General features: G+C 45.7%; 1 protein-coding gene across 1 annotated transcript in view; it reads left to right on the plus strand.

Moving 5' to 3' along the window:
• PRSS16 (serine protease 16) overlaps positions 1–10,346 on the plus strand; it is a 10,759-nt gene extending 413 nt beyond the window's left edge. The window contains exons 3-12 of the mRNA XM_066353534.1: positions 1,165–1,264; positions 1,404–1,533; positions 2,797–2,920; positions 3,172–3,249; positions 3,335–3,382; positions 3,914–4,204; positions 5,000–5,141; positions 9,018–9,197; positions 9,277–9,422; positions 9,533–10,346. Coding sequence (XP_066209631.1) covers positions 1,165–1,264; positions 1,404–1,533; positions 2,797–2,920; positions 3,172–3,249; positions 3,335–3,382; positions 3,914–4,204; positions 5,000–5,141; positions 9,018–9,197; positions 9,277–9,422; positions 9,533–9,601 — 1,308 coding nt within the window. The 3' untranslated portion in view covers positions 9,602–10,346. The remainder of the gene's footprint in view (positions 1–1,164; positions 1,265–1,403; positions 1,534–2,796; positions 2,921–3,171; positions 3,250–3,334; positions 3,383–3,913; positions 4,205–4,999; positions 5,142–9,017; positions 9,198–9,276; positions 9,423–9,532) is intronic.
• Positions 10,347–14,523: the final 4,177 nt, after the last annotated feature.

The following is a 14,523-nucleotide window of genomic DNA, read 5'->3' on the forward strand; positions in this document are numbered from 1 at the left end:
AACTTCTGCGTTCTTGCCCCTTCTTCACACCTCTGTCTACCCCCCTCTTCCCCCTCAGTTTCACCCTGTATTGCTGTTAGCATCCTTAGGGCCTTTAGTCCAGCCCCACTCTGTCTTAGATGTGCCCTCTGTGCCCTAGTCTCCCTCCCCATTCTCCTACTTCTTTTGTCCCAGGGTCCTGTCCTTCAATTCTATGTGTGTCTCTCTCTCTGTCTCTTTGTGTGTGTGTGTGTGTGTATGTCACTGCCCCTCAGTCCCCTTCTCCTTGTCCCACAGACTAAACATTAAACCCACCACCAGGTCTCAATGTGTAGCAGAAATTTAGACCAGCTTTGGAGCGAGCCGTGACTCACAACAAGCATTTGAAGATATCTACTGAATGAACAAACTTATGATTTTTTACACCTACTCTTAGTGGAGATAACTAAAATCTACCAGTATTTGTTGTTATTTATCCTACAATTACTATCTCAATATATAGTACACCTACCATGTGCACACCACTATCCTTGACCCAGTGGAATATAAGAGAGAAATTTTTTTTTTTAATCTGCTCTTTTTTTTTTTTTTTTTTTTTTTTTTTGTATTTTTCTGAAGCTGGAAACGGGGAGAGACAGTCAGACAGACTCCCGCATGCGCCCGACAGGGATCCACCCGGCACGCCCACCAGGGGGGATGCTCTGCCCACCAGGGGGCGATGCTCTGCCCCTCCGGGGGGTCGCTCTGCCAAGACCAGAGCCACTCTAGCGCCTGGGGCAGCGGCCAAGGAGCCATCCCCAGCGCCGGGGCCATCTTTGCTCCAATGGAGCCTTGGCTGCAGGAGGAGAAGAGAGAGACAGAGAGGAAGGAGGGGGCGGGGGTGGAGAAGCAAATGGGCGCTTCTCCTATGTGCCCTGGCTGGGAATCGATCCCGGGTCCCCCGCACGCCAGGCCGATGCTCTACCGCTGAGCCAACCGGCCAGGGCTAAATCTGCTCTTGTAGATCTTACATTCTAGGTGAGGAGGCAAACAGGAAGGAAATAAACACATAAATAAACAAGCCTGTTTCAAATACAACTAAGTATACAAAGAAAGATCCATTAGGAAGGGAGACTGGGATGAACATAAAATAAATAGGTCAGAATGATGACAGTGCCATTTCTTCTTCCTCATCCCATCTCTTAGCGGTACTGGATAAATGACCAGCATTGGGCCAGCCAAGATGGACCTGTATTCCTGCATCTGGGGGGTGAGGGCAGCCTCGGGCCAGGCTCAGTGATGAAAGGTAAGAAGCAAGGATGGGGAAAACATAGCTGGAAAGCTTGTGAGGGACAAGAACGGGAACTGTGTACGGTAGTGCTGTGACCCCTCAAGGCTGCAAAGGTTTACACCCACCTCACACCCCCATTCCATACTCTTCACAGGGCACCCTGCAGCCCTGGCACCAGCCTTGAGGGCCCTGGTGATAGGCCTGGAACACAGATTTTATGGCCTGAGTATACCTGCTGGGGGCCTGACCATGGCCCAGCTTCGCTTCTTGTCCAGCCGTCATGCGTAAGTTGGAGAAGGGAAAGTGGGACCATGGACTGAGGGTGTATCTCTGTTCTCCACTGCCCGAGGTTGACCTTGAGTCTTTGGTTCATGTTTTCTTCTCTCAGTGGTTTTTTTTTCTCCCTTCATCTCTGGGTCTCTCTCTCTCTCTCTCTCTCTCTCTGTCTCTCTCTTTCCTACACTGTATTCTTTTTTCATCTTGTCTCATTATGGCTGATGGTTCAGATGACCAGGTCTCTTACATGGATGACACATCCTCCTCAGAGGTCTGTTTCTGCCCTTGACCGCTCCAGTTTGTTCTCCAGATGAAGCCAGAGTGATCAGTAGAGTATAAACCAGATCACCACTCTTCCTACCTCAAACCCCTCACATCTTTCATCTCACTCACAGTAAAGTCAAATCTCCACAGAGGCCATGAGGGCTGACTGGCTCTGGCTCTCAGTTAACAATCTGAGCTCCACTTTCTCAAACTCACTGGGCTCCAGCTGCACGGACATTCTTGCTATTCTCCCGACATACAGGTACATTGGAGCCTCTGAACACTCCCTTCTGCTAGCAGTGGGCTCCCCCCAGATATTGCACCACTTCCTCCCTCACCTAGGGCACCCTACTCCTATTAGCAATGTCACTGCTATTCTCCCTCACCTGCTCTGTTCTCCACACTTGTCTCTCCTCTCCTACTTGGTGTCTCTCTGTAATCCTCTCTTTGCATTTCTGTCTTACTCTTGTCTCTTATCTCTCCGTATCTCCGTATCTTTGCTTCTATGTTACTCCCTGTCTCCAAATCTATCTACAAAGATTTTTGACTGCAGTAGGGTGTCACGAACTGCAAATTGCTTCAGAAAGGTTAGGGAGGAAAGAAAGCACTTAGGATCGAAAAGAGGATGTTAGACATGTCCCGACAACTCTTCCCCTCTCATTGTAACCCTCTCCCCCAGTACTCTAACCTATTCGGCCCAGGACTCTGCTTCCTCAGGAACTCTTCTCCACTGCCCTCAGCCCTACTAGGTCAGGTTTCCGCTTAAACTGCGTTGAGATTTTTTCCTTTCCTGCCTAATCTGGAAGGAAAGGAGGGTGGTGGCTCTCCAAAGGGTCTCCCCTGGCCCAGCCACTTGAAGAAATGGGATGTGTGGATAGTCTTCAGAAATAGTTCATGAGAAAAGAGCCCTGGCTTCTGGCCAGACAAGCCCCCCACCCAGACACAGCATGGGTGGGGGGGCCTTCAGGGATTCCAGAGATGACTGACCAGCCTTCCCTTGACCCTAGACTGGCCGACGTGGTCTCCGCCCGCCTCGCGCTCTCCCGCCTCCTCAACGTCTCCTCCTCCAGCCCCTGGGTCTGCTTCGGAGGCTCCTATGCCGGCTCCCTGGCCGCCTGGGCCCGGCTGAAGGTCCCGCGACCCCTCGGAGAGCACACGGGGGTGGGGGTGGGGTTGACTAGGGATCCCCATCTCAAGAGGTAGGGACACCCTCTCCCCGCCCCCTACCCCCAGGAGAACTTTCCACAGCTGTTTTCACAAGGGTCCGGGGCACAGAGAGAGGGACCCGCCTGGGGCCACACGAAGAGTGCGTGGTCCACACTGGGCGGGAGATCAGGAGTGTCGTCGGCACTCGGCCCCGCCTGACGACTTTTCCTCCCCAGTTCCCGCATCTCCTCTTCGCCGCGGTCGCCTCCTCAGCCCCGGTGCGGGCCGTGCTGGATTTCTCCTCGTATAACGAGGTAAGGAGGCGGGCGGGGCCGGGACGAGCCGGGTGTCAGCGGTCCGGGTCCCTGATGCGCCTCTCCTCCCCGGCTCCGACCACAGGTGGTGTCCAGGAGTCTGACGAGCGCGGCGATCGGCGGGTCCCCGGAAGTAGGCGCGGGCCAGTCCGAGGGGGGTGGGGAGAGGAGGAGGCCTTCAGGTTGGGGCAGCTTTCCTGGAGGAGGGGGTCTGGGGAGGTGGGAGCCGGGAGAAGTGGACGGATCCTGGAAGGCTGGAGCTGAGGGTGGTTCCAGACATGCGCGGGGAGAAACCATAAGGGGGCTGGGCTGGGGCGGGGCCTGAAGAGAGACGGTCCTATCAGGAGGTGAGGCTAGGTGTGGGCGGGGCCTAGGGGCGTGGACAATCAATCCTATCAGGAGGACGATCCTATCAGGAGGTGAGGTTAGGTGTGGGCGGGGCCGAGGGGCGGGGACAATACTATCAGGAGGACGATTCTATCAGAGAGACGATCCTATTAGGAGGTGAGGCTCGGTGTGGGCGGGGCTGGCGGGAGGGCGCCCGGGGAAGTGCTGACAGGGGTCCGGCCTGGGGAAGTTAGGAGATTAGGAGGTTACCGGCCCTGGAAGAGACAGGCCGGGCCCACGCCCAGGTTTCCGCCGACACTGTCTCTCCTCCCGGCAGTGCCGGGCGGCGGCGTCCTCGGCTTTCGCGGAGGTGGAGCAGAGGCTGCGCGCGGGAGGGGCGGTGCGGGCGGCGCTGAGAGCAGAGCTGGGCGCATGCGCGTCCCTGGGCCGCGCCGAGAACCGCGTGGAGCTGCTGGAGGCGCTGCAGGCACTGGTGGGAGGAGCCGTGCAGTATGACGGGCAGGCCGGGGCGCCGCTGAGTGTGCGACAGCTCTGCGGACTCCTGCTCGAGGGCAGGAGTAATGGCAGCCGCCCCGATCCCTACCACGGGCTGCGCCGGGCAGCGCAGGTGAGCGCCCCTGAACACGGCGGGAAGGTCAGCAGACAGTGGCTCCAGCTCGACCTCCACTGTGCAGTTGTGGACAGCCGTGAACCCTAAGAGTTACTGCCCTCAGCTTTCAAATGGGGATGACACGAGGCCCTCGGGGAGGTGAAATGATGAGGATGACACGGGGCCCTCGGGGAGATGAAATGGGGGGTGGGGCGGGGAAAGGCTATGAGAGGCTCACACACTTTGCAGAATGAGCAACTGTGCTATCTACTTTGCCTGTCTTGTTCTGTCCTCTTCCCCCAGCCTGCAACAGTGTGTCTGGAACACGGCAAGTGGCAATTAGTATTTGTAGAATGAATGAAAAAAATAGGTAGCCCTGAGGACAGTTTTTCTGGAGACCAGAACACCCATATTCGGAACTCACAGTTGCAATCCAGCCGTCACTTTTACAGCGCTCTCTGCACCAAGAGCCCTGCGAAGTGCTTTACATATATTATTTTATTGAATTCTCACAGTACTTATAGGATATAGGCACTATTATTATCCCCACTTGCAGATGAAGAAACTGAAGTCCAACGTATTACCACTTGCCCAAGGTCTCACGGATAATTAAGGTCTTCTAGTACCTTAATCTCTAATTCACAGGGACCCAGGCAGCCACTCCCTTCTGATCACTGACTCCCAGGAGAATTCAGGAACTCCCTCCTCTGACTTCTGACCTTTGCCTTGTAGGGAACCTATGCTTCTAGGCCCTGGCTTGCTGGGGGTCTGGGAGATATTTATAAATGTATATATGTATATATCGTCCCTTAGGTTGTCATGCACAGCCTGGGCCAGAAGTGTTTAAGTTTTTCCCGAGCAGAGACATTGGCACAGCTGAGGGTCACGGAGCCCCAAGTATCCGGCGTGGGTGACCGGCAGTGGTTGTACCAGACATGTACAGAGTTCGGCTTCTGTGAGTGCCTGGCACAACCCTTACCTCTGATAGTCTTAAAGGGGGGGAAAAAAAGGTCTATCAAAGTGATAGGTGACAGACAACATATATTTTTTTGATAGCAATAAGAATGCCTACCGTATTTCCCTATGTATAAGATGATCCCATGTATAAGACACATCTTAATTTGGGGGCCCGAAATTTGAAAAAAAAAAGTATTAAGTTATTGAACTCAAGTTTTATTCATCATAAAATTCATACAACTCCTCATCACTGTCAAAACTCCCATCCATTAGCTTGTCCTCATCTGTATCTGATGACAAATCACTGTCTTCAACAATGAGTGCAAAAACAAGTGCAAAAAAGCGGGAAATGCAAGTAAAAAAAAATCTATAACCACTGTATAAGACGCACTCAGAAAATTTTAGACCCCAAATTTTCCCCCAAAAGAGTGTCTTATACATGGGAAAATAGGGTATATGAGAAGCACTGATTCAGGCAAAAATCTAAGAAATTTTCCAATTAGGAGACAAAGGCAGTGGGTATTTACGAGAAAGAGATGGGAACAATTACATCAGTAGAAGGAAGACATTTATTTCTATTGATGCAGATAAACTAACATAGTGAATAGACATTCTAAAGAATATTGTAATTTTCAGTCCAGTAGTCATCAGTCTGGTACTCATAATACCTGCTTTCTTGTTGTCCTTACAAACAATTCTTTGGGGCACAATGTTGCTTTAGGCCCAGTCCTAAACATTCAAAGTTTTGAGATGTAAAACATGCAAGATAGTTTCTCTATCCTGGAAGATCCAACTTCGTTTTAAAGAGACTCTTTATATTATTATGTATGTTTTATATTTCTCCTTTTTGATTTTTCTTCAAAAACATTGTTGATCAATTATCAGAAATCAGCACTGATCAGTTATGAAAAGCATTTTTGGTTTTTCATTGTCAGGTGGCTCATTTTGGATATATCAATCATATCATTGTCAGTCTTTGTTCACCAGGAAGGCTCATTCCTGGTATGGCATGTCTCATGTAGGAGGAAAAGTGATTTTTTTTAGAAGCCTGAGCCCACATTTGAGCAACAAGAGTGCCAGAACAGGGAAGGCTTTGCCACCATGTTTCTTTAAGGGCAGGGAAACATCTTCAGTAGTTTCTTGAGGTTTCTTCTTATATGAAAATTTTATAGGCCTGAATGATCATTTCAAAATATTAAACAATCATTATCGGAGTGGTGTCTCTATAACATCAAACTGTAAAACACAAAGATTTAAAACAGCAAAACTTTCTATAATAACAAAAAATATATTAAGTTCCATTTGAAGAATATTTCTAAACCACAATCAATAACTGAGGGCAGTCAACTAAGATATTTTTAGGCCCTGGCCGGTTTGCTCAGTGGTAGAGCGTCGGCCTGGCGTGCGGAAGTCCCGGGTTCGATTCCCGGCCAGGGCATACAGGAGAGGCACCCATCTGCCTCTCCACCCCTCCCCCTCTCCTTCCTCTCTGTCTCTCTCTTCCTCTCCCGCAGCCAAGGCTCCATTGGAGCAAAAGATGGCCCGGGCGCTGGGGATGGCTCCTTGGCCTCTGCCCCAGGCACTAGAGTGGCTCTGGTTGCAACAGAGCAACGCCCCGGTTGGGCAGAGCATCCCCCTGGTGGGCATGCGGGGTGGATCCCGGTCAGGCGCATGCGGGATTCTGTCTGACTGCCTCCCCGTTTCCAGCTTTAGAAAAAAAAAAAAAAAAAATTTTTTTTTAAACCATGATGTGTCAGTGGGCATGGTATTTAATCATTTGACATGTGCTCAGATTTTATCTACTTTTATCTCTATTTTACCAGACCAGGTACAATAGGAGGTATTAATAACAGAGCAAACCCCACTTTGATCAGCCTGAATATAGTTATGCAATTCTATTGTCTAATATAACCCATGCAAGGAAATTGAAAGATTTTTTTTCCTTGTTGCCTATTGCTGTAGCAGTCATTGTCATACCTGCCCAAGGGAAAATTATTCTTCGAAATCTGGTACCTTCACTAGAGATGATATCACCAGGCATTGAACATCCTTGACTATGTGTGGAACCAGTTGCATGGTTGGACCTGGGAAGTAGGTTTAAAGATGATGCTCAATGTCGAGTTAAATTTCTAGTCAAAAATCAGAGGGCAAAGGAAAAAATAATTATTATAGCGAGTTCTTGATCCCATATTTTTTGTGAGATAGGAAGGAACCAAAGTAAGGGATGAGGTGAAGGAAGGTATAGATTTTATTTTATTTTATTTTTTTGTATTTTTCTGAAGCTGGAAACCGGGAGAGACAGTCAGACAGACTCCCGCATGCGCGCCCGACCGGGATCCACCCGGCACGCCCACCAGGGGGCGAAGCTCTGCCCACCAGGGGGCGATGCTCTGCCCCTCCGGGGTGTCGCTCTGTCGTGACCAGAGCCACTCTAGCGCCTGGGGCAGAGGCCAAGGAGCCATCCCCAGCGCCCGGGCCATCTTTGCTCCAATGGAGCCTCTCTGCGGGAGGGGAAGAGAGAGACAGAGAGGAAGGAGAGGGGGAGGGGTGGAGAAGCAGATGGGCGCTTCTCCTGTGTGCCCTGGCCGGGAATCGAACCTGGGACTTCTGCACGCCAGGCCGACGCTCTACCACTGAGCCAACCGGCCAGGGCAGGAAGGTATAGATTTTATAGGCCCAGGCCTACTCTGGAATCTTGGGTTAGTTGTCCAGAACAGGTGTCGTCTTCTTCACTTTTGAGTGATTATAAATTTTAAATCCTTTGCTGGTTGAGGAGTTCTAATAGGTGCAAGAAGCTTCCTCTAAATTGGAAACATGAATCTTAAGAGTCGACATCTTTAAATTTGGTTACATGTTGATTAGTTAAGAGTACCTGAAATTCCAGACAGAACAGGAAGGAAGGAAAAAATTGTTTTAATTTTGCTTACAAAGGTAAAACCAAATTGTTGTAGGTCATAGGTAGTTGGGGAGGGGTAAATCTTACATCAGGAAAACAAAGATCAAACTCTAATAATATTTCATATAAAAAGTCATAAAAATCATAACTGTCCTGTCAGTTAATTTAGTCCTATCTAATTAATTTTTGTTGATCTTGATCTTTTTGTTAGCAGTTTTATGATGCAGTTTTCCATAGAGTTCTGTAAATCTTTACCAAGTTCAATGTTATGTTTTTAAAGTTATCCTCTTTGAAGATGAGACCTATTCATATAAACATTTTTTCCCAAAGCATCAGAATAAAACAATAACTGTATAATGGTAAAAGACTTAAAAATGGCTGTAGTTAAAGACCTGGTGAGAGTTCACATACATTCATATATATCAGTAACACAACTGACTTAGTTACCATCCTAACCTTAGTTACTTTGACCATTAAATTTTTTTCTCAAGATCCCTCCATGAACTTTCTACAATTTATACAAACCTTCTGCAACTTTTTCAGGCTTTGTCCTTTTTTTTTTTTTTTTTTTTTACCATATTTTAAATAATCTTTATTTTAGGACAAAATTGATTTCCTTTTTCTTTCTTTACAGACACACAATAAGAACAACAAAAACCCATGTCCTTTTTATCCATCCTTATCCAAAAAGTACCTTCAATTTTCTTTTCCCTCAACTACATGCATCTCCATGCTTCTTACCTCCTTCTACTGAAAACATATATCCTATTTTTCATATACAGTCATTTGTTTTATTCTTATTACTGCCCTGGCACAGTCCTATCATGCTGGGCCTTCGCTGTCTGGGGTTCAGGAGTGTCTCTCTGACAGGACTGTGAACTCATTGGTCATTACTGGGGAGAGCTCTGTAAATGATTACTGAAGGAGACTGGGGCGTTGGGTTTATATCCCACACTTAACAGATATCTCCCTCCACAGATGTTACCTGTGAGGACCCTACATGCCCTTTCTCCCAGCTGCCAGCACTGCCCTCTCAGCTAGAGCTATGTGAGCAGGTGTTCGGGCTTTCAACCTCATCCATAGCCCAGGCTGTGGCCCAGACGAACTCCTACTATGGTGGCCAGACCCCAGGGGCCACCCACGTGCTGTTCGTTAATGGTGAGCGTACTGTCAGAACCTGACCCGGGAGTCTCCACCTTGCCCCAGCTCAGCACACCATTCTCTCTTCTCTTTCCAGGAGATACAGACCCCTGGCATGTGCTAAGTGTAACACAGGCCTTGGGACCCTCGGTGTCAGCTCTTCTCATCCCTGGTGCCTCTCACTGCTTCGACATGGCCCCTGAGAGGCCCTCAGACTCTCCCAGCCTTCACCTAGGACGCCAGGTAAGACGAAAAGGCTCTGGGTGATTTACATTTTCACTTGCATACTAATTTGCATGTTCCTTCCCTCCTGCTGGGATGTAACTTTCAAAATTCTCTCCACCTCTCCACAGAGCATCTTCCAGCAGCTACAGACCTGGCTCAAGCTGGCGAAGGAGACCCCCGTTAGGGCTGGGGTCTGAGCCCCACATCCTCACTGTTATGGACCGAACGCAAGTAATTATTGATCAGAGCCCAAATTGATTATAAATTTCACAAGGTTTTATTAGCCGGCCGACGACTGCTAGCTGAGAAACAGCTAACAGCCCCAAGCCTATGGAGAGAGCAGTAATTAAGAGGATAAACCACAAAGTCATAGCTATTACAATGTGTACGCACCAACATTCTCGACATTTCGGTAGAAAGCATTCTTTGTTCTAAAACTGACTACAGTTCTTCCTGTAAGTGCTGCAAGGCTAAAGCATAAAACTACATCCTACTTCTGTAGGCAAGATTTAAGTCAAGATATCTAACTAGTTGGGCTTGTAAAAATTTTCTACTCTAAGCTACTGCCACAGGCAAGCTCCGGTCAATGCTTAACTTCCTTGTACAGACTACTGGGCATTTTCTAATCTAAGCAGCACTAAAAGCAAGTTTAAAGTTCCTCTTTATGTCCAACTCTCTGTACACAATTCTGAGGCCCCATACACAACACTAGGCCCCCATCACGCTCACCACCCACCCCCTGTGTGGCCATCTCAGGCCAGGACATATTTGTTCACTGGACTGGAGACAGCAGCTTGTTTAGAAAGGAAATTCCTAAGAATTGGGATTCAGCACCTGTTCTGCATATGACTGACTTATGTCGACAACCATCCTCACCTCCAACTAAAACTGTTCTGTTACAAGGAAAAAAGCTCTGTAAAAATAAGTGGATGGTGATTCTCACTGTGAACGTGGTGTTTTAATGTCAGATGTCAGAGAAATGTCACTTTTCATGCTGGTGCCCTTTCCCTGCTAATCAGATTCCTGATTAGATTCTGCTGGGCGCCCTCTGCATGTCTCTCTGGACCTCAGACCCTGCCCTGTCTGCTTCTCACCCTTCTTTCACTGTGGCCCTCTCCCTCAGTCTCTTTCTGTCACGGTCATCTCTATTTGTCCCAGTCTCCTGTTTCTGCAAATACCTTCATTTCTCTCTGGGTGTGTACATCTTAGTCTGTTTCTCCGTTTATTTCTCTCTGTCCCTGTCTCTCAGTCGGTGTTTCTCACTTGCTCCTCCTTTCTTGCTTGCCCTGCCCTGGGCTATCTCTGCTGCTGTGTTCTCTTTCTCAAGTTTGGTCTCTGTGACACTTAAGTCAGTTTCTTTCTCTCTCTCTCTCTCTCTTTCTCTCTGCCTCTCTTTCCCCCTCTCAGACTTTCCCTGTCCTCCTTGCTGCCTTCTCAGTCTCTGTCTTCCAGGGGCTCTCTCTGTTTCTGTCTCTTATGCCCTTCCTCACTGCCTCTTTCTCTTCCCATCACTTAATCTTTGTCCTTTCCTATCTCTCTTTTAGTCTCACTTTTAAACCTGTCACTCACCAACTTTTCCTACAAATCAAATGCCACTCTCTGACACTTCCAGCTTCCAACCCTAGGGATTGGGGCTCTGGTAAAGCTTTCTGATGGGGACACCCTCAGGTTCTGGGAGGTGGTCCCAATCCCAAAGGTCCTCTCAGCTTGGCTCAGCTGTGCCAACAGTGCCCTTGTTCCCCACTCTGAGCAACAGCCACCAGGAGCAGGAAGTCACAAGTCAGAGAGCTGGGAATTAGGGGACAAGGAAAGACAAGTCGGGAGAACGAGGTTGGTAAGAGAAGCCATGACACCCATTCTCCTCTGAGGAAGTAGCGTCCTTCTGTGCTGACTCCAAACCCTGAGGAATAATCTCTTCTCCTGAAGCCTAGCCTCAGTGCCTCCCTTTGTGTATTCACCACATCCACCATAGTCTGACACATTATGGGTTCTCAGTGCTTGCCGAGAAGTAAAACAATGAGGTCTATTCTCAACTCTTCACATATTCATGTTCTCCCTCCTGCTTTGCTCAATCTCCTTTGCAAACTTCCCTTCCACTTAATATCTGATGAGTTTGCATTTGGTGTAGGCTGCTTTCTCATCAAGCATTCTCAGAGCTTCAGAGCTTGGCGAACAAACGAACCTCACACCCATCTCACACGATACTAAAAGCTTAACTACAAGATGGATCTAAAGCTATAGAGTATCCAGAAAAATGGGAAAATTCTTTATGACCTTATAGTAGAAAAATATTTCTTAAGAAGAAATAGCATAAAATACATTAAAAAGAATGAATCGGACATTATTTTAAAGACCCTTGCTCATTAAAAGACAGCATTAAGAAATGGAAAGATAAGCAAAAGACTGAGGGAAAACATACGTAATATGTATATCTGACAAAGAACTTGGGTCCAGACTATTTTTTAAAACTCCCAGAAATCCATAATAAGACGAGTAAAAAAAGCACTTCAACCTAAAAAATACATGTATGATCAATAATCACATTTTAAAAATGCCCAACCTGTTTAGTCATTAAAGAAATGTGAATTAAAATCTCAATGAAATACCACTTTTCACCCAATTGAGTTACAAGCAAATAGACAAAACAAAATCCCCTAAAAGTTTAAAAGATCAGGATGTAGAACATCCCATCATGGCTGATGGGAATGTAAAATTATAAACCTTCTACTGCTGCTACACACACACACACACACACACACACACACACACACACACACACACACGGCTGATGGGAATGTAAAATTATAAACCTACTACTACTGCTGCTATTAACACACACACACACACACACACACACACACACACACACACACACACACACACACACCCCTAGCCTGTAACTCTATTCCCTCTTCCAGGCATTCTCTCAAGAAAAATGAAATTATGTATCAATGAAAAGATTTGTACAAAAATGTTTATACTAACTTTATTCATAATAGCCAACAACTGGAAGCAATGCAGGTGTGTTAACAGATAAGTGGAAAACCAAATTGTGCTATAGTCATAAAAATAATATTTTACTTAGCAGTAAGGGAGTAAATGCAAAATCTGATAAATCTCAAAGTTATTATCTTGAGCCAAAGAAACCAGATACAAAATGATATATACTGCATGTTTCAATATATATAAAGGTCAAGAACAGGCAAAATTAATCTATATTGGAGATGCACTCTGGCATGATAATATTAGAAGATTGACAAATTCTCTCACCAAAAATCAACTATGAAACTGCACACAGCTTTATAAAACCACCATTTCATTGGAGTATGGTGCTAGCAACTGAAGGTTGGGTGACCCTACAATGGCCAAGCTTGAAATGTCTTTATTACATTTATACACAGATGAGGCTTACTTCGAGGTCTCAATCAATGTCTGTGAGAATTTAGAAGATTTGTTTGAACACACATTTTGGATTTCCCCCAAAGTTTAGGTCCTTGTTTGAGTCCAATCATCGGGAAAAAGACAGTAGTGACCCACCAAAGGAAATATTCTCTTGTGGCATTTTTTCCACTGGGAAACATCTTTGCTAAGGAAACTGACCTATTTGGATTATTTTCTTCCAAAAAGAACTTGTAATACCATTCACTCTTTCCACACCCAAACTTGGGGTCTTCACTAGTTCACTAAAAGCTGAGGCAAGAGGTTTTAAGTGACAGATATGGAAAAGTTTTTATTATTATTATTATTAATATCAACCCAGGGAAGAAACAGAGCTTTGTAAACATTCAAAGAGAAGACTCATTTTTAAAACATTTAATTTACGGTAAAAAATATATTCACTTGTTTCAAAGTTAGGAAGTATTAAAAGGTACAATGAAGAATCTCCTTTCCATATGCCTAAACCACCCCAAATTTCTATAGATAAATTCTGTTCATAGTTTATATATCCTTTCCAATTTCTTATACAAACATAAATTCTTGTTTTCTTTTTTCATAACAGTCGACATTTTTACACATCGTGATACTTGCCTTCATTATTCAACACTATAACGTGGAATCTCTATTTTACCAGTATTTAGAGAACTTTCAAATAGTACTTTCAATATTGCTATTATTGGCAAAGCCAGGGCTTTTTTTTTTTAATGGCATATTCAGCAAAAGCTGCATCTGAACTACAGTATTCTGATGTATACAAGTGGGAGGCTTTGTGAAACTTGAAAGCAGGAAGGAAGATGGCACCCATAATGTTCAAACAACGCACTTTTTCCTGAACTCATGAGCTTTAAAAGAGCTCAGAGAGAAAGTTAGATAGTGATTTAACAAGTCTTTTTTTTTTTTTAATCTTTCCACTCCTCAAAATGCAGTAATGTGATGTTATTGTTTCTGGTACAAACTGAGGATACATTTTTATGCTTTAAAAATGTGTTTTTAATTTTATTTAATAGTGCCAAGTTTTCCAAACTTGCTGGAGCAAATTTTGCCCCTTTAACATTGCATGAAAAATCATGTTTCTTTATAAAATCACCAAAGGGTGTCTGATTTAATCTTCTTTAAATGGAACAGCAAAATATCTATGCTGGCAACTGAGAATATCTTTTCTGATGTTTTTGGGATGAGCATTGGAATTGCTTAGGGTAAGTGAGGTTTGCTTCTTGGTCTTAGTTTTCAAGTCTCAGATACTGCTGGGTTCCAAATACTTTAATGAACTTTTACACAACTGGGACATTGTCAACATTTTTCCTGATGACTCATGAAAATAGCCAATCTCCACCCAGCCCTGCCCCCAATATTGTAGCACATAGCTTTTGGCCCACTGAACAGGGCAGTAACACCTAGCATCTAAGATATAAAATCTATGTTAGGTAGTTGCTTGTTTCTGCCCATCATGGAACAATGGACTGATTTCCTTCCATCCATTAAGTCTCAAATCAGTTCTTAGTTCTTCTGAAAGCCTTTCCTAATTATTAGGAGTTGGAAAAGCCTCTTTCCTTTGCTTCTATGAAAATGCTGTGAGCCTTTAACTCTGTGGTTTTATTTGGCAATTTAAAAAAATAACTTCTTTTGTTTAACTTTATTATAATAGTGCACGTGCCTTTTGCTATCCCAGGCCTGTCTAATT

Source organism: Saccopteryx leptura, chromosome 11, assembly GCF_036850995.1.
Source record: "Saccopteryx leptura isolate mSacLep1 chromosome 11, mSacLep1_pri_phased_curated, whole genome shotgun sequence".
NCBI lineage: Eukaryota > Metazoa > Chordata > Mammalia > Chiroptera > Emballonuridae > Saccopteryx > Saccopteryx leptura.